This window comes from Neovison vison, chromosome 4 (genome assembly GCF_020171115.1).
Source record: "Neovison vison isolate M4711 chromosome 4, ASM_NN_V1, whole genome shotgun sequence".
NCBI lineage: Eukaryota > Metazoa > Chordata > Mammalia > Carnivora > Mustelidae > Neogale > Neogale vison.
The window spans coordinates 220,341,703-220,366,160 of NC_058094.1; the positions used below are offsets into that span (position 1 = coordinate 220,341,703).

General features: G+C 41.5%; 2 protein-coding genes across 5 annotated transcripts in view; one reads left to right on the forward strand and one right to left on the reverse strand.

Annotated features, from left to right (window-relative positions):
* TCAF1 (TRPM8 channel associated factor 1) overlaps positions 1 to 21,109 on the reverse strand; it is a 46,756-nt gene extending 25,647 nt beyond the window's left edge. For 2 of the 4 annotated variants that reach the window (XM_044246777.1, XM_044246781.1), the window contains exon 1: positions 9,251 to 9,370. The gene's annotated coding sequence lies outside the window, so the exon portion shown is untranslated. Of the gene's footprint in view, positions 1 to 7,056; positions 7,142 to 9,250; positions 9,371 to 21,035 lie in introns of those variants that run through there. The other 2 variants (XM_044246778.1, XM_044246780.1) reach the window with 2 other exon arrangements.
* Positions 15,687 to 23,969, forward strand: LOC122905469. The gene is made up of 6 exons (XM_044247038.1): positions 15,687 to 15,700; positions 20,294 to 20,348; positions 20,526 to 20,797; positions 21,059 to 21,128; positions 21,316 to 21,416; positions 23,864 to 23,969. The coding sequence occupies exons 1-6, from the start codon at positions 15,687 to 15,689 to the stop codon at positions 23,967 to 23,969; spliced, it is 618 nt and encodes a 205-aa protein (XP_044102973.1).
* Positions 23,970 to 24,458: the final 489 nt, after the last annotated feature.

The window sequence follows — 24,458 nt, forward strand, 5'->3', positions numbered from 1 at the left end:
ATTGCAGAAGGAAACAAACAGAAGTGGAGAATGTGGGCAGAATTGTGCCCCCAAAGAGTTACCTGCAAATCCACCTCCTAGTACCTGTGAATGCAACCTTATTTGGAAAATAGTGTCCTTGCAGGTAAAATCAAGTTAAGATGAGGTCATGCTGGATTTGAATGAGCCCTGATTTAATGACTGGTATCTTTTAAGAAACATCTGGACACAGACAGAGACACACAGGGGAGAACGCTGAGAGAAACTGGAGTGATGCGTCTATATGCCAAGGGAGGCCAGAGGTTGCTGGTGAGCTCCAGAAGCTCTGGAAGAGGTATAGAACAAATTTTGCTTCAGAATTTCCAGAAAGAATGCCTTGCTAACACCTGGACTTCAAACTTCTCTGCCCTCACAACTGTGAGAGAAGCATATTTCTGTTTTAAGTCACCCAATTTGTGGTGATGTGTTACAGCAGCCACCAGAAACTAACACAATGGTGCCTCATACTGCCCCTTGTCCCCTCAGCAACCACGTTGATCTTATTTATCCCAGCTTGTGGAATCCCAGAATATTGGTCTAGAAGGTCTGGGTCCTCATAGGATCTTCTTTGGTCGCAGTCATAGGTTGGGGAAGAGGAAAAAATAAGTCCTCTGTGGCTTGAATCCAGGTCTCCATCAACCAGGAATTATGGCAGATTCTTCTTCCTTGTACCTTGTACCTGGAGAATGGTTTGTATGTCTGTGGATGTGACCTCACATAAATCCTCTGCTTCTTCACCAGGAGCTCCCTGCTCAGATGCTTGATGTCTGTCCTCCACTGTGTTCACTTTACTGAAGCAGTTCCCCCGAGAGCAGATGTGTTTTCATAATCGGGACATCTAGTGGTTGGCGTTCTCACTGACCACTCAGGGGCACTGGCCAATACTGCTGTCCTGTTCCCTGAGACTCTCACCGCCAGTAACGTTATGGCCAGAGCCAATATCATCATCTTCAACCTGCTGACCCATTCACTTTCTATCCTTCCCTGACCTCTTCTGAAAATGCAGATATTTCTTGTGTTTATCTTTGGCTCTTAACATCTATCTATTTCTCGTCAGAAAATATGTTCGTTCCCAAGATAATAGGCAAAGCAGTTACAAGCTCAGGCCCTGGAGGGAGGCTATTTGGGCCTGAATCTTAGCTTTGTTTGCTTACTAACTGTGAGATAGGGCAACACATCTCAGACATCATTTCCTCATTCATTAAGTAGGAACAAAAGTGTCTAGCACATAAGGTTGTCCCAAGGATTAAAGGAAATAACAGGTTAAATGTCTCTCAATTATTCATTATATATATATGAGTGTGTGTGTGTGTGTGTGTGTGTATGTATTTACATATAATTATTTGGTAAGAGTAAGCTATTTAACTTGCAAATGTGCATAAGAGAGAATTCTTTTTTTTTTAAAGATTTATTTTATTTTACAGAGAGTGAGCGAGTGAGTGGGGGAGGGGCAGAGAGAGAGAATCCTCAAGCAGATTCCCAGCTGAATACGAAGCCGAACATGGGGCTCAGTCTCATGACCCATGAGATCACGACCTAGAGCCGAAACCAAGAGTCGAATGCTCAACCAACTGAGCCAGCCAGGCATCCCATAGAGAATTCTTATAAAGTGAGCAAAAACCAAACCTAATGTCAGATGTTGTAAATACTGAGCTAAAAATTTAATGATTCCGATTTTATAGTTTTCACATTTTGGAGCCAATGCTAACAGTAATATTAATTATGATTACATTTAGTTCTCAAGTGTTTCCATGGGTCCTTGAGAAAGTCCTGGGCACAGGCACTGTGCCTTCCTCAGGTACAGATGAAAAGGCCCTGGTTCTGAGGTAATGAATAAACTCAAGATCCCTCCTGACAGAGCACTCTACCACTGCAGTGGTCTCTAAAACTAAAGAAGTCTTAAATTTAGTCTTTTCCTTCCAAACTAGCTCCTCTTAGGCACATTACATGAACTCAATGTCCCTAGCTGCTATGGAGGGTGACATTGACCTCAGAGAAGTTTTGAGATGATAGAACAGGCGGCTGGTTCACAAGAGCTTGTCCCTTCCCTGCTCTTCCTGGTGTCCACAAATAGCCAGGACAGCAAACTGCACAGAGTCACAGTTGTGCCCTTCTCCCTCCTGTCCCATGTCCAGCTGGTCACAGTCCCGTCAATGTCATCATACATGGTTTCCAACCATAGTGCCAGGAACTTAGTTCAGATGCTCAGTAATTCATTCCTCGACTAAACTGACCCAGTTTCTGAGTCACCAGGGCCTGATCTTGCCTCTATTCTTCTAAAGCCACTGATAGTATTATTTCCCAGAAAAGAACCCCGTCCCAGAGCTTTGCTTTTCCCCACAGGGCTAAATCTGACACCTTCATCTTGGGGTTTGAGGTCTCCAGGGCTGGCTGCTCCTAACATTTTCCAGCCATGTCTCTGGCTACCTAACCTCTCTGCAGCTTCCAGAACACTTGGCATCCCTGGACATGCCCTGCTTTCATTTTAGAGTCTCTTTTCATGCTCTTTCCTTCCTGTTCCCTCTCCCACTCTTTCAACCTGTTGAAATCCTACCCTTCTAAGAGAAATTATTCATAGAAGAGGAAATTTAAATGGCCAATTAGTCTATGAAAATATGCTCAATTTCACTAGTCAGACAATTGAAAATAGAATGCATGATGTTGCCTATAAGATCATCAAAAAGGAGGAAGGAGAAGGAGGAAGAGAAGGTGAAGAAGATAAAGGCAGATAATAATGCCCAATGTCCAAAAGGCCAGGAGGATGTGACCACAATTTGCTGGAAGGATCAAGACGCTGAGAGTAATCAACAGTGGGCAGCCCCACTTCAGAGGTGAGATCCTCAGACCAGTAATCCCTCTTCTGATTACCTTTCACACAGAAACAAGAGCCGCAGGATTGAAGACATATGTACAAGGATGCTCACTGCCACACAAAACTACAATTGGAGACAGATAGGTGACAAGGAATATTTTCCAGAACCATCTATGATTTCTGTGGGTGCAACTCTCTAACCCAAAGTCATACCTATCCCACTTCTGCGTGCTACCCCACCCCACAGCCTAGTGTTACAACATAAGACCCTGGGGCATAGTCCCCAGCCAGCCACGCATACCTACACCCTAAAGAGCTGCCCATCAGACCCCTCCTCTCCGGGCCCTAGTCACTGCCAGGGCTGGTACTCCAGAAACACTCAGAGCAGAGAACTCACATTTTTTGTCTCACTAACTGTATTTCAAGCTAGTTCATGGGGGAGCTGTCTGTGGAAAAGTGACAGAGGGATGAGCAGTTGGCCTGGAGATTTGAAAAGTAGGGCACCAGAATGAAGAGGGCTTTTCCTGTAGAGTTGCCTCCTTCTACCTGCCAGGGTTTGGTAAGGAACACTCAGTCTCCCCTGTCCTGCTCCACGAGTGAGACTGTAATGCAGCCTCAGCCTGATACCAATGGTGCATGCGTGGCAAGCCAACATCTGCAAGGGAGAATGTTTGGATAAAGGAAGATAATCTCTATCATAGAATATCACATCACTATTACAAAGAATGAGTTAAATCTGTTTTGCATCTATGTAGACAACCCTTGATATACTTTAAGTAGAAACCTCACATCATTGTAATTTTAGGACACAAGCCCATTTTTGTAGGGATAAAGACTAACAATAGTACTAGTAATTTTAGTAGGAGTAATCACAATACACTGCTTTCTAGGTTCCAAGTATTATTATAAGTTTCTTTCATAAAGTATTTACTCCTGACAAAAAAACCTGTGAGTTTGTACAATCACTATCTATTTTATAGGTGGGAAACAGCAAACAAAACAAAAAATGTGATGGCCAGAGAAATGTGTTACTTGCTCAAGTCACACAAGTGTGAGTAGTGGATCCAGGATTCAAGCCCCAAAAATCTTGTACTGAGTTCACATTCTTAAGTTCCAGAAATATACAAGCCTGTTAAGGACCAGGATTTTATACACAAGAGAAGAATCTATGGAGGCCATATTCCAACATGCCAACATTAACTGCATTAGGAAGGGAAGAGGTGAACAGTATTCTTTCTCCTTAACCAGGTCTGCAACCTTTGAATTGTTGTATATATTACTGTTACAGTTAAAAATACCACAGGTAATAGAACTTCAAACAAGCAAGTAAACACACTTTAAATGACGGAGTATATACATTAATGGATTGCTCAACTGATCATATCTCACCTAAAATGCATTTTTTCATCAGTTGTGCATTTATCTACTAAAAAAGTTGATTTCCTTCTCTGTGGGGTTCTTTGAACTTTGCAGCTGGTTCTGTTCCCACTTTAACCAGCTATATCCATGACTCCAACACTTGACTTTTTAACCGAATGCTTCCTGTTTATGCCGGAATCCCTGTTTGCTACTCCAGCTTGGGGACTGCAGAGGAACACAGCCTGAAGGGGGATGGGGTAGGGTGGGGAGATCCCTCTTATTTCTCTCCCTCTCTTCATCCTTAGTTTTCCTTCCATGGCTTCTGCTTTCTCTCCTCTGTGCCAACTCTGGCCTCTTTCAGCTTGCTGGAAATCAAGACACCTCTAAAGCAGAAGGCACAACCTATAACTCAGGCAGAGAGCTTTATAAATCCCCTACTCCTATCAAAAAGAGCCCCATGCAACCTAAATGGGGTTTCCCTTTAAGAGTTGTATTTGGATAGGAAGGAGGGTAGCAGGCCTGTCTTGGGTACTGCACCACATCCTGCTTTATAGTTTGATTTCAAATCCAAGTAGAGTAAGTATCAGAGATCAGGGGTATGGATTCTCCAGAAGAACGAAGAGGTGCTCCGTGGTGGATAACGGGGAGTGATGGATGGTGTCAAGGGCAGACCTAGGATCACTTCTTCAGTAAAGAGCTACCCTGGCCTTGACAAATGATTACTCACACAGACATCCAGTCCTATAGGTCTTCTCTTCTTCTTGCCATTTTCTTCCATGAACCCCTTGTTTCTTTTTCCGTATACATCCAATACCCTGTCCAATGCCCATCAGCTTCTACTATGCTAGAATTGGGGTGGGTTCACCCTTCTTTTGTATTCTGTTCTACATATTCCCAGATCAATCTTATTTATTTTTCATTAAAAAATGGTTTAATTAATATATTTTTAAAAATATGAAATACAGGGGCACCTGGGCGGCTCAGTGGGTTAAAGCCTCTGCTTTCAGCTCAGGTCATGATCCCAGAGTCCATGTCCAGAGTCCATGTCCATGGATGTGGGATCCAGTCCCACATCGGGCTCTCTGCTCATGGGGGAGCCTGCTTCCTCCTCTCTCTCTCTGCTTGCTTCTCTGTCTACTTGTAATCTCTATCAAATAAATAAATTAAAAAATCTTTAAAAAATATGAAATACATATGGAAGAACAATACTTTAAAAAAATTAAACAGATTCCTATGTACCTACTACCCAGCTTAAAAAACAGACCATTACCAATAATTTTGAAGACCTTCTTGTGGTCCTCTCCAATACCCCCGATTCCCATAAAAGTAAGCATGATTTAAAATGCTGTTTTTCTGTCCATCAACAGATGAATGGATCAAGAAGATGTGGTACATATACACACTGGAATACTATGCAGCCATCAAAAGAAATGAAATCTTGCCATTTGCGACAACATGGATGGAACTAGAGCGTATCATGCTTAGCAAAATAAGTCAAGCGAAGAAAGACAACTATCATATGATCTCCCTGATATGAGGAAGTGGTGATGCAACATGGGGGCTTAAGTGGGTAGGAGAAGAATAAATGAAACAAGATGGGATTGGGAGGGAGACAAACTATAAGTGACTCTTAATCTCACAAAACAAACTGAGGGTTGCTGGGGGGAGGGGGGTTGGGAGAAGGGGGGTGGGGTTATGGGCATTGGGGAGGGTATGTGCTTTGGTGAGTGCTGTGAAGTGTGTAAACCTGGCGATTCACAGACCTGTACCCATGGGGATAAAAATATATGTTTATAAAAAATAAAAAAAATTAAGAAAAAATAAAATAAAATGCTGTTTTTCTATTCCCCTATTCCTATCCTACTACACTCCCTTCTCAATTCCTGAGTCCCCCAGGGCCTCTCTCTCTTTCTCATATTTGCTCATTTCTCTGACCAGGGAACTCCCAGGAGAACAGCATCATGGGGAGCACAAGCCCTGGAATGTTGACCAGCCTGCCTCCCAGAGGACAGTGTCCTAAGAAATGGACAACGCGGGACACAGGTCGTTCTTAAATTCGAGGGGTTGTCCATACTGAGTTCTGGAGTGGGATCCTCTCTCCTCCTCTCCAGGCCCTCACTCCAACCAGACTTTCCTACACAGGCCCAGAGCCAGTCCGCAAAGAGCTTGTCCGTGACGTCAGACGAGGAATGGAGGGGGGCTGGGGTGGGGAAGGTATTAGGGGGAGGAGGGGAGCAGAGCGGAAAAGCTCTGCTTGGCAGGGAATGCTCCAGACCCACTGGCACCGTTTGGGTGAGGTAGGGGTACACAGACCACTGCCGCCTCTTGCATTTACTTACACACACACACACACACACACACACGTCTCCGGGGACTAGTGAGAGCGGTAAGGGAAGTCAGACCTAGAGCCAGTGTTTGCAAAGATCAAAGGGCAGTAGGACAGAAGTGATGCTCTGTCACCAGCCACCTGTGTGACCCTGAGCAAGCCCTGCCTCCTCCCTCGGCTCCGACGAAGCTGCGGAGGAGATGCTGTTCTTGAGGTCGGGCCTGTACGAATCTCCACCACACAAAGCACGCAAACACAAACATCAAATGTCAGAACCCGGAGAGGGGCAGCAATGCGGCAGCGGCGACGCGGAGCCCAGAGCAGAAAACAGCATCGGGGGCCAGGACACAATCATCGAGGGACCGGTCCCAGATCCGGGCGCCCCCGGGCCCGCGGCGCGCCCCTCCCGCAGGTCCCGCAGGTCCCGCAGATCCGCCCGCGCCCCCTCGCCCTCCGGCACCGCCCTCCCCTAAAGCCAGGCCGAGTTCCCCGCCAGCCACCCCTTCTCCCGCCTGCGGGGCTTCGGCAGAGGGCCACTCACCGGGTCTCGGCGGCAGCTGGGGGCAGGGCTGGGGGTGCAGTGCGGACGCACGGTGCGGTGGGGAAGGGGCTTCCCTGCAGGCAGCCCCGCGGCGCGCAGGCGAGCGAGCTGGTAGCCGGGAGGAGGCGCAGCCGGGATTGGGTAGGGGGGGAAGGAGGGGTTCCTCCTTCCCACTTCCTCCCGGGCGCGAGAGCGAGCCCAGGGGGCGGCGCTTGGCAGGGGACAGCGCTTCTTTGTGTCGCCGGCCCTGCTGGCTTGGCATTGCAGCGGCCCCCATCCTGGCAGAGTGGACGGCCGTTCTATTACAGACAAACTTCTCTGACTATTCGTTACTAAGGGAAAGGCTGAATAAATGATAGGACACCTTCTGTGCGGTATTATTCAATTCTTAGGAAAAGCTTAGATCTCCATTTGGTTGTGGGCAGGGGGGTTATTTGACATACTGCGGGAGGGGGTAAAAATTATACAAAACTGTTAGCTGTGCTTTCATTTTTATAATAAAAAAAATCGCCCTTTACGTATTTGTACTATGATGGGAGAAGGGAGGGCTACATCTCTACCTGTTAATGTCTGACCTGAGGAAGAGCACAGGGCAACTTTTATATAGCTCTGCATTGTTTGCATTGTTGTCTATGTTACTTTTGTAAGTTAAGAATATATTACATTTCAAATAGACAATAGGTAGCTAGTGTACATTTCCGTGTACATTTCCGTTCTATTTCTTTCTTGAAGTCTTCTCTGATCAGCAGTTGACAGCCGCTCCTCCCTTCTGTGAACTGTGAGTTCTACTTTGTCCATGACTTCATTGTCCTCGGGTACTAGATCTAGCATGTGAAATGCAAGCTAGGACAGCAGTTAAAAACTCAGACTATCACCAGATGTCCTGGGTTCAGATCTCACTGCTACAATCTACAGGCTGAGTGGCTTCAGCAAGTTACTTAATTGCTCTGCACTCAGTTTTACCTGTACAATGGGAATGATAAAATTAGTAGCTATGTTACAGATTTATTTTAAAGCCTAAATTAGGTGACTGAATACTTGCAAAGTTCTTAGATCAATGACTGGCATACAGTAAGACTGGGCCAGTGCCTGTTAAATAAAACATTCAGGCTGTCCTAAGACTCAATACTTCATGTTCCAGGAAAATGCATACTTTTAAATATACTGACTAGAGTTTTGGTCCAAATCCAAGTCATATTTCCTTTCTGGAGCCCCCTTCTACCTCCTTTTCCTCTTTCCTTTCTTCTTTAAATCTTTCCCCAAATTGAATCATATAATTAATAGCCAATAGGGGATGTGGGTTGGTGAGGTCAATGGCATAAAACATAGAGGGAATGACAGGAACAGAAATCAAGAGAACCTTCAGGATCCTGCCCAGTGAAGGACCACTTGAGTGACAGTGAGCATGTCCTTTAGTCCTTTAACTCCCTCCTGACAGAGCTCAGGGTTCTGAGCTAATAAACAAGGAGGATTGGAGACTTGCTTGCTAAGTCCCTCTCCAGTCTCAAATGACAAGATAATAGCACTGCAAGGCAAACCCCCCAAATACTGAGTTGTCTGGAAAATTTTAAAATGCAAAACAAAAACACACCTATTGCTTACATAAAAAGAAAAAATAAAAAGACAAAAATATAGAGAAGGATAGACCCTAACTTACATCTGAGGATGGACATGAAATTTGACAGGGAAAGGATTTTAACTGTCAGGTTTCGTTTCTTAGAAAGGAGGACACACACACACATACCGGTGGTGGGGGGAGACGCACATACACACCCACGGGGTGGGGGGCAGGGAGAGCAAGTGTGCTGAAGCAAAGGTAATATAATGTCCGCATCTGATAATTCTGTTATATTATTTTCTTTATGTATCTGCAGGTTCGAAATATTTCATCATGAAAAGTGTTGTAAAAAGGCTGAAATTCCTGGAGAAAAATGAAGCACGCAAGAAATATGAGCCAGAAGAACCAGACACAGAGATGGAGAGACCACAGGGAATCTTTGGAAAACATCTGCCTCCCTAGGCCCAAGCGGTCTCAGGCCCAAACCCTGACTACCTTCGCAGCCCGACAGGCGCCCCTCCCCCGCGCTCCTCCGGACCTCGTCTGGGTCGCTCCTTCTCCCACTCCGGTTGCGCGGAGTTGCTCCGCACGCCGGGGCCTGCTCCGGTACCGGAACCATCTTTGGACGATACTCACCCGTTATCCAGCAATTTTCACACCGGGCTACTCTGAAGGGGGAAGTGACTGCTTTGCAGAGACGTGACAAGGAGACAGGGCAGTCAGCCTGCGGATTCGGTAATTGGTGGAGGTGGCGGCGGCAGGCGTGCAGGGGTAGATGGGCTGCAGTGCAGAGGGTCGGGGGGGAGGGGCACAACCTGGGAGCTGATTGGCGGCTACGGCGGGGGGCGGAGCCTGGCCGGCCGCCCCCACTCCTCAGAGGCCCTGCTTTGTGTCTGTTTCGGCCAGAGAATGCAGCCCCAAATCCTGGATAGAGTCCCCGCAGAGCTCTGGGAGTGCGGCAGTGGTACGGGGCGATTTGTTAAAAAATAAATCCGTAAACTATTTACCAACAAGGGAGGGGTTGATAAATATAGATTTGTATATAAAACGATACATAACTATTTACAAGGATGAGTTAAATATACATATATGTGCCAGGAGTTAGGCTGTATCTATGTTTATATTTTTAATGAACATTTAACAAGGTATTAAAAATAGCTTGCATTTTTGTAAGGAAAAATTTATTACATATGCTTATATAAACACAGAATCGGTTACTTCAGAGAGTTAAGAGTAGATTAGTTTTAAGTATGTTTTCTTCATACACCTCTAACATTTCAGAAGGAATATATATTATTTTGTAACAAAAATTGATAAATTTAATAAACTAAAATAGATGAAATATCCTTGCACAAATAGCTGGTAGGGACACATCCATAAATATGATTTCTCTCTGTGTGGGGAATTCTTGAACTTTCCCCCTAGTCCTGTCTCATTTTAGTCAAGTCAGAGCAAGATATAACACCTGACTTTAGAGCCATAAGCTGACTATATGGTCCCGCCTTGAATCCATGTCTTCTCATCCAGCTTGGGAAGCTCAACTTTAGAAGCTGGGAGAAAAACCACTTGCCCCTTTTATGGCTGGCCCCAAAGGCCTGAAAGATTTGTGTGGCCTCTGTACATTCTGCTGTTTCCTCCCCCTTCACTCATCACTGAACTGGCCCTTATTCTCTGGGTGCCTAAGAAGAAGGTGTCCCTGACCAAACCATTCTCAAGAAGTGACCGTTAAAAATGGTCCCCTACCACGAAACAGTGTCCAGGCTGGACCTTCCACAGGAATGTGGATTCAGTGGTAAAGGGGATAGATTCCTATATCCTGGATCACTTCAGGATTTCATTAAAAGTCTCCAAACTAGAGTAAACATAAGTCAAGAACTTTATTTTATTCTTCTTCAGATTCTCCACTTCATCATGTGGCCACGAACATGTGTTTGGTAATGTCTGTTTGGTGGATGGATGGACAAGATACATGAATGTGGGATGAGGAACTCGTAGCACACTCCTCAACAAGACAAAGAGCAGCTTAAAAAATGAATCAAACCACACCTTTCCTATGTTGTAAGTTTTCTCCTCTTCTTCATCTTCTCTTATTTAATCTTCAATAAACACTTCGTTTTCTTCCTGTGTCTGCTAAAATTTCAGCTAGTTCTAGCCCCTCTCTCTTTCAGACTTCACATTACTAGCACCATTTTAAGTCCTATATCCTTCTAGAGTTTCTGTTTTTCCAGTTTCTACTATATGATTGCCATGAAATCCTGAATGTAATGAAATAACTTTTGAAATATTACATTTTGTAAATACTCAGCTAAATGAACAATTTATTAAAAATCCATACTATAAAATATTATGCAGTTCTTAAAAAGGACAAGCTCAAGTCATACCTTGAGAAATGCTCTCCATATATATTTTCAGCTAAAAATTTGTAATGCTTCTATTGAGTTTTTATGTTTATTTATGCAGGAAAAATATGGACATATTTGGTTATCTCTGGAAGTGGAGAGGGCTGGCTACTAATTTTTTTCTTTAGACTTTTTGTATTTTTAAGATGTTTCAAATATAATTTGGGGGTAAAAAGGACTATTCGGTAATACCACTCTTAGGCTTATACCAAAGAGAAATGTATATATATGCATCACCAAAAGACACATACTAGGATGTTCAAGGCAGCGGCATCCATAATAATCTAAAACTGGATACTGCCTCCTTTCTTTCTTACCCCTAGTGCTGCCCGGGCACTATCTTCCATTACAAATGTCTTAAAAACAAAGAGGAGATTATTTTCAGATAAATTTGAGAATTTATTTTCAAAAGATTTTTAAGGAAATTCTAAAGGATGTATCTCAAGAAGAAATACAATAATCTTAGATAAATTACCTGAAATGCAAGACAAAATGATAAGAAATTTTTTAATCTGGCATTGAGAGAATACCTTATTTGGAACAACCCTTCCACTGAAAACTCACAGCAGTAAAAGCTGGACAAAATATAGGAGACAATGGAAGATTCTGAAGAGCAAACAACACAAGGAGAACTTGAGAAGCTATAATCCCAAGGGAAGAAACACACAGGACATGAGCTCCACATCTGCTGGGGATTTTCCATTTAGGGCATTTTCTAGTTCACAATGCAGAAAAAGTGAGGCCAAGCAGAAAGTGTCAGTCTTACTGATTCAAGATTCTCAAACCAACTGAACTCATAGGACAAGATTTCAGACAAGAAGGTATCTCTGAGAACTGAATATAAAAAAATCTATGTACAAATTCCCTTTAATTTGTCACTGGCTGACTCTTAAGCTATGCACACACAGAGAGGGACTGCTACCTCCAAAAATCCACCAAAACTTGTTGAAAATGGTGGTCAAATGTTAAGCAGGTGACAGTTATTTCAGTAGCTATACTGTTCTGGGAATAAAGCAGTGGAGGTCAAGAAGGTCACAAAAATAATATACTCTTGTCAATACACTCTGCTTTCAGTTGAGACATGAGAGGATTCATGGCATATCAAAAGAATGACACCTTTGGAGTAAAGATTATGGTCTTGAGTAAAGTAAAAACTTAAAATACTTCAGTTTTTAAAAAGCTTAAAACTAGTGTTTGATAGCATAAAAGTAATCTTCTGGTGCTTTATCATTTCTCATCCCCCCAAAAATCCTCTTTGAGTAACAATAACATCAAGTATAACTTTATAGTTTTTCATTCATGATGTCCTTTACCCAATAAAATATTTAGGGAAAGGCTAAAAATCTGATTACATTGCCAAGAACTCAGAAGAAACAACAAATAATAGAAATAGACTCATGGGTGATTTGGACATTTGCATTCTTAGGGATTGACTTTAACTGAGTCAATATGTTGAAAAATTATAGAAGCAAGGCTGGAGAATTTCACTATAGAATTAAAATTCATAAAACTCATATATGGAAAACCATAAGAAAACAATCCCATTTGCAATATCATTATAAACAGTAAAATACCTAGGAACCAATTTAACCATTAGGTAAAAGATCTATACACTGACATCTACAAAACATTGAAGAAAGAAAGTGAAGACACAAATAAATGAAAAGATATTCCATGTTCATAGATTAGAAGATTTAGTAATGTTAAAATGTTCATACTAACCAAAATTACCTACAGATTTAATACAATCCCTATCAAAATTCCTTTTTTTTTTTTTTAAAGATTTTATTTATTTACCAGAGAGAGAGAGGGAGAGAGCAAGCACAGGCAGACAGAATGGCAGGCAGAGGCAGAGGGAGAAGCAGGCTCCCTGCTGAGCAAGGAGCCCGATGTGGGACTCGATCCCAGGACGCTGGGACCATGACCCGAGCTGAAGGCAGCTTTTTTTTTTATGACTTTATTTATTTGACAGGCAGAGATCACAAGTAGAGACAGGTAGAGAGAGAGGAAGGGAAGCAGGCTCCCCACTGAGCAGAGAGCCTGATGTGGGGCTCGATCCCAGGACCCCGGCATCATGACCTGAGCTGAAGGCAGAGGCTTTAACCTACTGAGCCACTCAGGCGCCCCAATCCCTATCAAAATTCCAATGGCATTTTTTACAACACTAGAAAAAAGAAATCCTAAACATCATATGAACCAGAAAAGAACTCAAATTGCCAAGGCGTGCTTCCGCTAGAAGAATAAAACTTGAGGCATTACATATGCCTGATTTCTAATTATATTACAAAGCTACAGGAATTAAAGTATTATGGTACTTGCATAAAAACAAACACATAGGCCAATGGGAAAAAAATGAAGACTCCAGAAATAAGCCCACACATTTACATTCAACTCACTGTCAACAAAGGTACAAAGAAACAGGGAAAGGACAGACTCTTCAATAAATGGTGTTGGAATAACTGGATATCCACATGCAAAAAAATGCAACTGGAATCTTGTCTCATAGCATATATGAAAACTCTAAATGTCTTAAAGACTTAAATGTTAAGACCTGAAATTGGAAATCTACTAGAAGAAAACATAGGGAATAAACTTCTTGATATTGGTCTGGGCAACAAATTTTTGGATATCACCCTAAAAACACAGGTAATGAGCAAAAGTACACAAGTGGTACTATTTCAAACTAAAAAGCATCTGCACAGCAAAAGAAATAATCAAGAGAAGGAAGGGACAACCTATGGAATGTGAGAAAATGTTTGTAAACTTTATATCCCCAGTAAGGGTTAATACAAAAAATAATTAAGGAATTCAAACAACCCACTAGCAAGAAAATAAATAATCCAATTAAAAAATGGGCGCCTGGGTGGCTCAGTGGGTTGGGCCGCTGACTTCGGCTCAGGTCATGATCCTAGGGTCCTGGGATCGAGTCCCACATCGGGCTCTCGCTGAGTGGAGAGCCTGCTTTCCTCTCTCTCTGCCTGCCTCTCTGCCTACTTGTGATCTCTGTCTGTCAAATAAATAAATAAATAAGTCTTTAAAAAAAAAAAAAATGAGCAAAGGGGGGGAGGGGGGTGGGGTTATGGACACTGGGGAGGGTATGTGCTTTGGTGAGTGCTGTGAAGTGTGTAGACCTGGCGATTCACAGACCTATACCCCTGGGGATAAAAATATATGTTTATAAAAAATAAAAAAATTTTTAAAAAATCAAATATATAATTAAGAGCTTAAACCTAAAAAAAAAAAAAAAAAAAAAAAGAGCAAAGGACCTAAATGGACATTTCTCAAAAGAAGACATACAAATGGCCAATAGGTATATGAAAAAGTACTCAAATCCACTAATTATCAGGATATACAAATCTAAACCATACATATTATCTCACACCTGTTGGAAGGACTACTATCAAAAAGATAACAAGTATTGGTGAGGGTAAGGGGAAAAGGAAACACTTATGTACTGTTGATGTGAATGTACATTGGTAAAGTCATCATGGAAAACAGCATAGAGGTTCCTCCCCAAACTGAAAACAGAACTACCATATTATCCAGGAACCCAACTTCTGGGTATATATTCAAAGAAAATGAAATCAGTATCTGGAAGTGATGTTTGCACTCCCATGTTCATTGCAGCATTATTTGCAGTAGTCAAGATATGAAAAATCAAAATAACTTAAATCATTATCCAATGAATGAATGGATGAATAAATTGTTGTATATATGTACAATGGAATTTATTTAGCCATAAAAAAAAGAAAAAAACCCGGCCATTTGTGACAACATGGATGAACTTTGAGGGCATTATAATGTTTCAAAATTTCAAAATAATTCAAAGACAAATATGTGTGACCTCCTTTATATGTAGAATCTAAAATAGTCAAACAGAAGCAGAAAGTAGCATGGTGCTGGGAGGTGAAAGAAATGAAGAGAAGTATAGATGAAAGGCTGCAAAATTCAGGTATATAACATAAATAAGTTCTGGAGAGCTAATGTATACTACAGGGACTATAGTTAATAATATCTTATTATATACTTGAAATTTGCTAAGATAATACATCTCAATTGTTAATACACACACACACAAACAAAATGTAAACTATGTGAGGTGATCAATATATTAATTAGCTTGATGTGGTAATCATTTCACAATGTATACATATATCTAAACATCACAATGTGCATCTTATATATATGAAAATTTTCTCAATTATACCCCAATAAATATTATGAATTAAATGTGTTATACAAAACATTCAGCCTAAAACATTACAACACATAATTTCCAAATAAGATTAGTAGTAAAATGGGGAAACAAAGGAATAAAAGAGACAGATAAATCAGACAAAAAGTAATTAGCAAAAAAAAAAAAAAAAAAGAGAGAGAGAGAGACAGAAATAAATCTGTTTGCCCTACTAATCACAATAAATATAATTGGAATAAACTATTCAATGGTAAGTTATAAATTGTCAAACACTAATTTTATGTACTTATTTTTCAAGATTATTTGTTTGGGAAGGGGAGGGGTCAAGAGAAAGGGAGAGATTCTCAAACAGAATCTCTGCTGAGTGTGGAGCCTGATGCTGAGCTCAATCTCATGACTCTGAGATAATGACCTGAGTCAGATGCCCAACCAACCGAACCACCCAGGCACTCCTCAAGCAATAATTTCAAAACCAGCAATGAAAAACTACAGGTAAGTTTGTGACCTATATATGACTTAAAACAGATTTAGAAAGATTTAAAGTCAAAGGATGAAAGATAAATCTTTCTTAAAGGTAATCACCAATCAGGATCAACACCAGTCAAAGAAACCTTGACTTTATAGCTGAGCAAATTAAGAGTTTAAGACTAAAAGCATTAAGAGGTAGCCATAATAATGAATCCTTTCATAATGTTAAAATTTTCAATTTACTCCAATTCACTAATAATAGCCTCAAAATACATAAAGTAAAACTATACACACCTACAATGAGAAATTTCAAAATCTACCATCACAGTGAGAGATTGTAACATAAGTTTTTTTTTGGTAATTGACAATTCAAACAGATAAAAAATTGATAAGATATGGCAGATCTGGATTGTATAATTGCCACACTTGTTAATTAATTAGACACTACACATTATCTTCAAGTGCACAAATGTAACGGACCATGTGCTAGGTCATAAAGCTAGCTTCAGAAGTCCAAAGGAACTGATATCAAACATTCTCTGACTACATAATGAATTAGGCAACATTTACTGCAAGATAATAAAAGAATCTTCATGTGAGTAACTAGAAATTAAAATACATTGTTGTGAAAAAACGCATGGCTTAAATAAGAAACCATAATGAAAATTATAGATACTTACAGCTACATAATTACAAAATATTCATGTCAAAACTTGTGAGATACAGCTAAAAAGCAGTACACAAATTTAAGAGCTTAATGAGTTAAGCATATGAGCTAAGCATATACCTTAAAAGCTTAGAAAATAAATACCAAAAATTCAAAGAAGAACAAATAAAATAAATAACAATTAATGGAAAAAAACTAAGTTTTATGTATGTGTGTATAAGTAAATGAAAGAGCTAATAAAGTAGTCTAAATTCTGGCAAAATTAGTCAAAACAAAATGAGAAAGTGTACAGGTCATAATAATGATAAACTGAACATAATCAGAGAATATTATGAACAATTTTATTCTATTAAGCTTGAAAAAATATATATATATAACAGTTAAATATCTTAGAAAATAAATTCATGAAAGTTCACTCATAAGAAAACCTAGATAGTCCTATAATCCTTAAAGTAATTGAACCAGTAAGTTTAATACCTTTTGATAAAGTAAACTCTGGGGTTTTGCTGGTGATTTGAGGAGATATTCAAGGACCAGATAATTCCAACCTAGCCCAAATTCTTCCACAGAATAGCAATAATGAGACTATTACCCATCTTATTTTATGAGGTGACATCAACAAATAATAAAGTTAGAACCAAAGAAGATAATTGCATGCCAATCTCAATTCACATATATAAATGCAAATATCTAATGCTTATGTCTATATCATTATATAAAAATTATTGCACATTTATCAAATACAGTTTATTCCAGGGATGCAAAGTTGATTAAATATTAAAGACTGAAGACTATCTTCATCATATTAACATATTTAAATGGAAAAAACATATGAGAAAATCAATAGCTATAGAAGAAGCATTTTATAATAAAACATCTACTCATTTAAAAAAAGTGCTTCCCAGAAAAAGAATCCAACTTTCTTATTATTGAACAAGGCATTTATAAACTAACCATTGCAAATACCAAAGTTTACATAATGAAATCTTTCTTTTTATCTTAAGGATAACAAAAAGGATAAAACCTTTATTCAACTTTATACTGAAAGTCCTAGCCAATGCAGTTAAGACAAGAAAAAGAAATTAAAGCTATAAGGATTGGAAAGGAAGAAACAATACTGTCAATTTTTAGGCGATATGATTGCCTGTGTAACAAATCTGAAAGACTATATAAGTAAATTTAGAATTACTAATGGAGTTTGTCACATTTGATATACAGTCAATATATAAAAGGCAACTGATTTTCTATACATCAGGAACAATAAGCTACAAAATATAATTTTATAAAAAAAACATTTACAATCACAGTAAAAATATAATGTGTTTAGAAATAAATTTAATAAACATAGCAGAAGGAAAACAATAAAAAATATTACAAAAAACATTAAAAAACATTGAAGTTGAACTAAATAAATAGCCTTATGTACCAAGTTCATAGATGGAAAAATGCAACATCTTAAAGAGGACTTGTCTCCCCAAATTGATATTTAAAATTAATGCAATATCAACCAAAATTCCAACGGGTTTGTTTACACGTGTGTTCCTTGTTTTGGAGAACTTGATAAGTTTATTTAAATATTTATATGGAGGCATTTGGTTGGCTCAGTTGGTTGAGTGTCTGACTCTTGTTTGGTTGGTTGGGTCATGATCACAGGGCCACATGGTTGAACCCCACATCAGGCTCCATGCTCAGTGCAGAGTCTGCTTGAGATTTTCTCTCTCTCTCTCTCTCTCTCTCTCCCTCTGCCCCTCCCCCTGCTTGCATGTGCTCTCTGTCTCTAAAACAAATAAATAAAATCTTTAAAAAATATATTTATATGGAAGATCAAAGATCCAAGAATTGCTAAAAACTCTTGAAGAAGAATTAAAAAATGGGAAGAACTTTACTACCATATTTTAAGACTTCTTATAAACCTAGAATCATTAAGGAAATAGATAACTACAGGCCTGGGAAACTTAAAACAAATTCATGTATATGAAAAACTGAATTCTTGCAGATCACTGGTGCTGGGACAATTGATTATTCATATTGAATAAACAATATAACAATCAGTTTCCAGGTAGATTAAGACAAATTGCCAAATGCAAAGCTATAAATGCTTTAAGAGGTAAATATACTAAAATTAATTTATTGGCTTGAGAACATAACTTTCTTTTTATAAAAGAAAATATTGGTAACTTGAAATTAAAATTCAAAACTTAGTTCATTGAGAGAGATGGACATAAGGAGAAAGGAAAACTAAGTACCAAATTGGAAGAAGATATTTGCAGCATATATAGCTGACAAAGAATTGGTTATCATCCACATTATATAAGGAAAGCATTCCAATGAGGCAATAAGAAAAAAAGCAAATAACCCAATATGAAAATGAGTAAAAGACAGGAATCAGGATTTCAGAGAGAAACCACAATATTTCACCAATGTCTGAAGAGATGGACACTTCATTAGTTATCAGAGAAATGCTAATTAAAATCACAGTGGAACACTATTTCATGTGCACCAGACAGGTTAAAAATGAAATTTGATAATACCAAGTTATAACAAGTATGTGGAGTAATAGAAACTCTCATGTCTTGCTAGAGGGAGTAAAAACCAGCTCAATACTTAGGAAACAGATTCGAAATAACCTAATAAATTTGCACATACACAAATCTTATAACTTGGTAATTCTATGCCTGAGTGTGCAGTTGAGGGAGCCAGAGTGAGCCTGTGGATGTGAACCACAAGCCACGTGTAGGAATGTTAGAGAACATTGTTTGTTAATATCCCTGTAGTAGGCAGCCTTTAAAATGGCCCCCAATAATCCCTGCCTCCAGATATTCATGGTTTTGTGTAAGCCCTTTCTCTTGAGTGTTGTCTACGACTACTGATTCACTTCTAATAAACAGAAGATCACATGTCACTTTTGAGATTAGGTTACAACAAGAATCTGGCCTTCATCTTTTTCTCTTCTTCTCTCAGGGAGCCTTTATCTTGGGGAAAGCAAGCTGCCATGTTTTGACTAGTTTCTAAACAGAAGCCCATTTGGCAAAGAAATGATGTGTCCAACCAAAGCCAGTGAGGACAAGAGGCTTGCCAAGAGTTACCTGAAGGAGCTTGGAAGAGGTTCCCTCTACCCTCAGCCTTGAGAAGACTATAGTCCCAGCCAATGCTGCTTACAGCCAGTGAGAGATACTGCCTCAGACCCTCGCGCCAAGCTCCTCCTGGATTCCTGACACACAGAAACTGTGAGATAATAGGTTTTTGTTTTAAGCTGCTAAGTGTTGGGATAATTTGTCACACAGCAATAGATAACTAATACATTTCCCAAATGAGCAACAACCTAAATGTAGAATGGATAAGTTATAGTATACTCCTACCATAAACAGTGAAAATGAAGGAATCATGGAGGGTGAATCTCAAAAACTTGAGTATCTACAGTATAATGTCATTAATAAAAAAGTTTTAAAAATAGGGAAAGCAAACATGTCTATGTTTTTGAGATACAAAATCACAAAATCACACAAATCACAAAACTATAAAGGAAAACAAGGAAATGCTTAATCCAAAAATCAGCTGTCACCTCTCACGGAAGGGAGAAGGGCTTAAGGAGCTCCTGCGGTACTGCAATGTCATTTTTTCAATCTAGGAGATGGTCAGGCATTCTGTTCATTATTGTTTAGACTGTTCTTAGATGCTTTATATACCCCTTTCTAATAAATTTTAAAAAATCAAACCAAAGCAAAAAAGAAAACAAGATATTGAAATGAAGTCGGTGGACAAATAACTAATTTGGAGTATGAAAGGATGGATGGATGGAGGGTGGATGGATGGATGGATGGACGGTTTGTTAGGCGGGTCATTCGGTCCTTTCTGTCTAATTGAACTTGCACTTCCTTCAAGAAGTTTCATTACTATCTGATTCATAAGTCTTTTTCTCCTATACTTAAAGCCTTCTCCTTTCATGGCAGGTTTACCCAACTCATTGGCCAGCTCCTGCGTTTGACCTGGGAACTGTACAATCCGGTACTTACAGCTTCAGGCCAAACACATTCCAGACTAAACGCTCTGCAGGCTTCACCGCACCTCCTCGCGCCAGCACCACCCCTCCCGCAGCGCGCGCCTCCCTCACCCGGCGCAGACACACTCAGAGCCTTTGGGCACCTAAAGCCCTGGAGCATGTCAGGACTTTGACCTTTCAAGGGTCAAAGTGGGGGGTTGGGGGGCGGTGGGAGTGGTCCTGCAGAGACCAGCAACACCCAGATCATTAAAGAGCGAGGCCCCAGGAGATGGGTAACATTACCTCCAGGGTTCCTTTTAGCTCAAATCTCAATACAGAGCACACGCACCAAAAAAGCACAAGAAAATGGGGAGGGGGAAGGTCATCGCCTCCTGACAAGCAAGGGTGACAAACACTGCAGCAAGAAGAAAAGAGAGACCGAGTTGCAGGAAGACAGCAGAGAAGAATCCGAGAGGTAAACAGCAAGAAATTCTATTTAACACGTCTGCCACCCCCCCTTGGGGACAAACGGAGGCCCTGTTCCAGTCCCCATTCTTCTCTACCCCACAGCATACACGGTCTCCTCGGGCATTCCCTCTGTCTCCGGGTCTCCCCCGTCCCACCCCACCCCCGGGTCGCAGCGCTCCGGGGCGGTGGCCTCTGTCGATCCCAGGCCTCTTTGGGTCCAGAATCCATCGCCGACTCTCACTTACCGTTTGCGCGGCTTTTTCTGCAGCGCGGGTTCGGGGCGGAGAGGACTGGCTCGGAAGGGCAGCGGCCGTTCCCTAAGGCAAGGAGCTTCTCAGGTGAGAAGGGAGTGGGCGGCGGATGAGGCTGGGGACGTGGAAAGTCTCAGGCAGATGGGGGTGGGGGGGCGAGCGGGGCAGGGGAGAGGGGGCGTCCCAGGAGCTGATTGGTGGCTGTAGCGCTGGGGCGGAGCCTGGCCCTCAGTCCCCGGACCCTAGAAGCTTCGCTTTGTATCCATTTCTGCAGGGAGATGCTGGCCCTAGATCCGGAATGGGGACCCCAGCACCCGTCCAGGGAGTGCGGCAGGGCAATTTGCTGAGAATAAATCTGAGACAATTTATGAACAAGTGAGCAATTGATATAATATATTTTTATAGACAGTAATACACGATTATTTTTAAAGACGAGGTAAATCTACTATGGGTCCTAGATATTTTTAATTAAAAGCGTCAAGTTGCATTAGAATGGAGCATATGATTACATTATTTTAAGAAAGCCATCTTACATTGCTTATACACCGGGCAGAGCTAAGAGAGAAGGAGTTGCTATTGATACTTACCTTCATAACCCCTGAGTTAGGGCGCCTGGGTGGCTCAGTCGTTAAGTGTCTGCCTTTGGCTCAGGTCATGATCTCAGGGTCCTGGGATCCAGCCAGGTATCAGGCTCCCCGCTTAGTGGGTGCTCTGCTTCTCTTTCTGCTGCTCCCCCTGCATGTGCTATTCTGTTAAATAAATAAATAAAATCTTTTTTTTTTTTTTTTTTTAAGCCACTGAATTGGGCACCTGGGTGGCTCAGTGGGTTATAGCCTCTGCCTTCAGTTAAGGTCATGATCTCAGGGTCCTGGTATCCAGACCCATATCGGGTTCTCTGCTCAGCAGGGAGCCTGCTTCCTCCTCTCTCTCTGCCTGCCTCTCTGCCTGCTTGTGATCTCTGTCTGTCAAGTAAATAAAATCTTTTAAAAAGCCACTGAATTATTTTAAAATAGCACATGTATTGTTTTGTAAGTTAAAAAAGAAAGAGGAAGGTGTTAAAAATGTTGCTGATCAACGAATAGGTGACAGACAGGGCATGGGAGTGGCAATTTGTTGAGAAATAAATCTGGGCATGAGAGAAAGAAAGCTGTGGCTGTTACAAATCTAGACTCTGAAGCATCTGGCAGGGCTCCTCCTTACGATCCGCGGAGTGCGTTCCTTTCCTACGGCTGCAGTAACAAATGCCCGCAAACTTAGTGACTTGAAAGAATACATTTATTATCATACACTGCTGTAGCTCAGAAGCCGACCAGCTGCGGTCAAGGTGTAGACAAGGCTGTGTTCCTTCTGGAGGACCTGAGGGGAGAAATCATTTCCTTGACTTTTTCAGCTCCTGGAGGCTGCCCAGATTCTTTGGTTTTTGGGATCCATCTTCAAAGCCAGCCATCTCTCCACCTGGATCTCTCTGCCTGTCCTCCTATTTCTCTTGCTTCTCTTTCACTTATTTCTGAGCGACTTTGACCTGTTAGCTCCCTTTCTGCCCTGAATCCCACAGACCACCTTCGGTTCTGAATCTCACTTCCCTTTTTAAGCTTATTTCTCTTTCTGTTCATCTTCTCTTCTGCATTTGTTCATCTAAAGAAGTTAATTCCTTCTTTGCAGGTAGAAAGTGTAGTGGGTAGAGCACCTTGTCAACAGAACACTTGGTTGTGCCCTCTTACTACCACTTAAAGCTCTGCTGCTTTTTGGGGTTGTAGAAACACACACGATACCCTGTGTGTGATACTGGCGTTCTTGACTCTGAGGCCTGTCAGTCCTAGTACCCCACCTCTCTGCCTTTCTTCTCCCGCTCCTCACCCCAGGCCTGACTTTCCTTCCAGGGCCAGAGCCAGTCCTAAAAGAGCTTGTGGGTGACGTCAGAGAAGGAGGGGCGAGGAGAGGGGGATAAGGGAGGCAGCTGTGAGAGGAGAGAAGCTGAGCAAAACAGCTGGGCGCCCCCATTGGCAGGGAATTTGCTGGCCAAGGTAGGTGATGTCTGCCAGTATGGGTGGAGGAGGTTTGCAGGCTGCTGCCGCCCTGTCTCCCCCCAGACACACACACACACACACACACACACACACACACACACACACATACACACAGAACAAAGCCTAGAAATGTCAAGGTCATGCACCTTCTCCACCTGTGCTAACCCTTTCTTCTGTCTGCATTCAGTATTCCTTTTTAAGAATGTAGGAGATTGGACAAGATGCTTTAGCTCCCAAACTCTGTGACCAATTGCACAGCAAAAAAAAAACCAAACAAACAACTAAAAATGGTGGGTTTTGTGAGTGTCAGGGGAGGGAGTGGGGGAGGGCAGGCATGTGTGCTATTGACTCTGAATTTCTGAGAGGAGGAGGAACATGGCAAGAGAGAAATGCAGCTGCCTTGGCAGAGAGAAAGGGAAAGAGAGAAAGCTCAAGGCTAAGGCAACTTGGGTCTTTTGGGAGCACCCAGTCTGCCTCCAGAGAAGCCTCCAGACACCCCGGATGCTGCCTCTGTCTTTCAGCCTTGGAAGACTTTCTAGTCAGAAACTACCCGTCTGTGTACGGGAAGCCAGTTGCTCATTTCTGGAAACCTCTGAGAACTGAACCCCACGTCTGCCCTCCATCTGTGGCCCGGCCTGGTGGGGCAGTTCTGAGGGAGGCTAGGTTTCCACAGGTAGCTTGTAGATTCCAAGGAGAAAGGGACAGTGGTTGTACCCGTGAACAGAAAGGCTGACCCTCTCCTGAGTCAGAGAATTCTTCCTTCCTTTGAACTGATCCTCCTGTCCTTTTTTCCAGAATCTTGAGCCTGTTGGCCTCTGGACTGGAATTCCACTGTGCGCTCTCCTGTCTGCAGCTGGCTGATTGCAGAGCTGGAAACTCCCTGGCCTCCGCCATCGCCTGAGCCAACTCCTTGCGATAAATCAATGTCCTCTATCCCTCTCTATACAGATTTACCTATCTGTAGCCCCTCACTGGGGCTTTTCTTTATTTACCAGGCAGGCCTTGCTCCTTGTGTGTTTTCCTAAGCTTTTTTTTTCTCTCCTCACCACCCCTAAAAGCACTATATTGCATAACAAAGGGACTTCTAGTGTGGGAGGGGGACATTTTAGAACACTGAAAGTAACTTTTCACTGTAGTCTGTGATAAAAGCTCGAGAAAAATAAATCAGCTACTGGAGGGCCTTTATGGTTGATTCCATCTCTCCCCATTTTCTCCCCATGTCCTCATATGTCCCTCCCTGTGGGCTTTAACAGGGACTAAAATCAATTTTTTAAATGGAATTATTACAAACACAATGGCAAACAAAAACATGTTTAAAGCTTATGCTTGGAACATTTTGTGTTTAGAAATCAAGTGTAGGAACTTCACTGAGAAATAAACATAATCCAAA

Excerpts from the sequence above, each read along its gene's own strand:
- LOC122905469 (XM_044247038.1), top strand. Across the intron at positions 20,798-21,058 it reads AGCAGAGAAGAATCCGAGAG|CGCGGGTTCGGGGCGGAGAG; the intron begins GTAAACAGCAAG and ends CTTTTTCTGCAG. Across the intron at positions 21,417-23,863 it reads CTGAGACAATTTATGAACAA|AATCTTGAGCCTGTTGGCCT; the intron begins GTGAGCAATTGA and ends CCTTTTTTCCAG.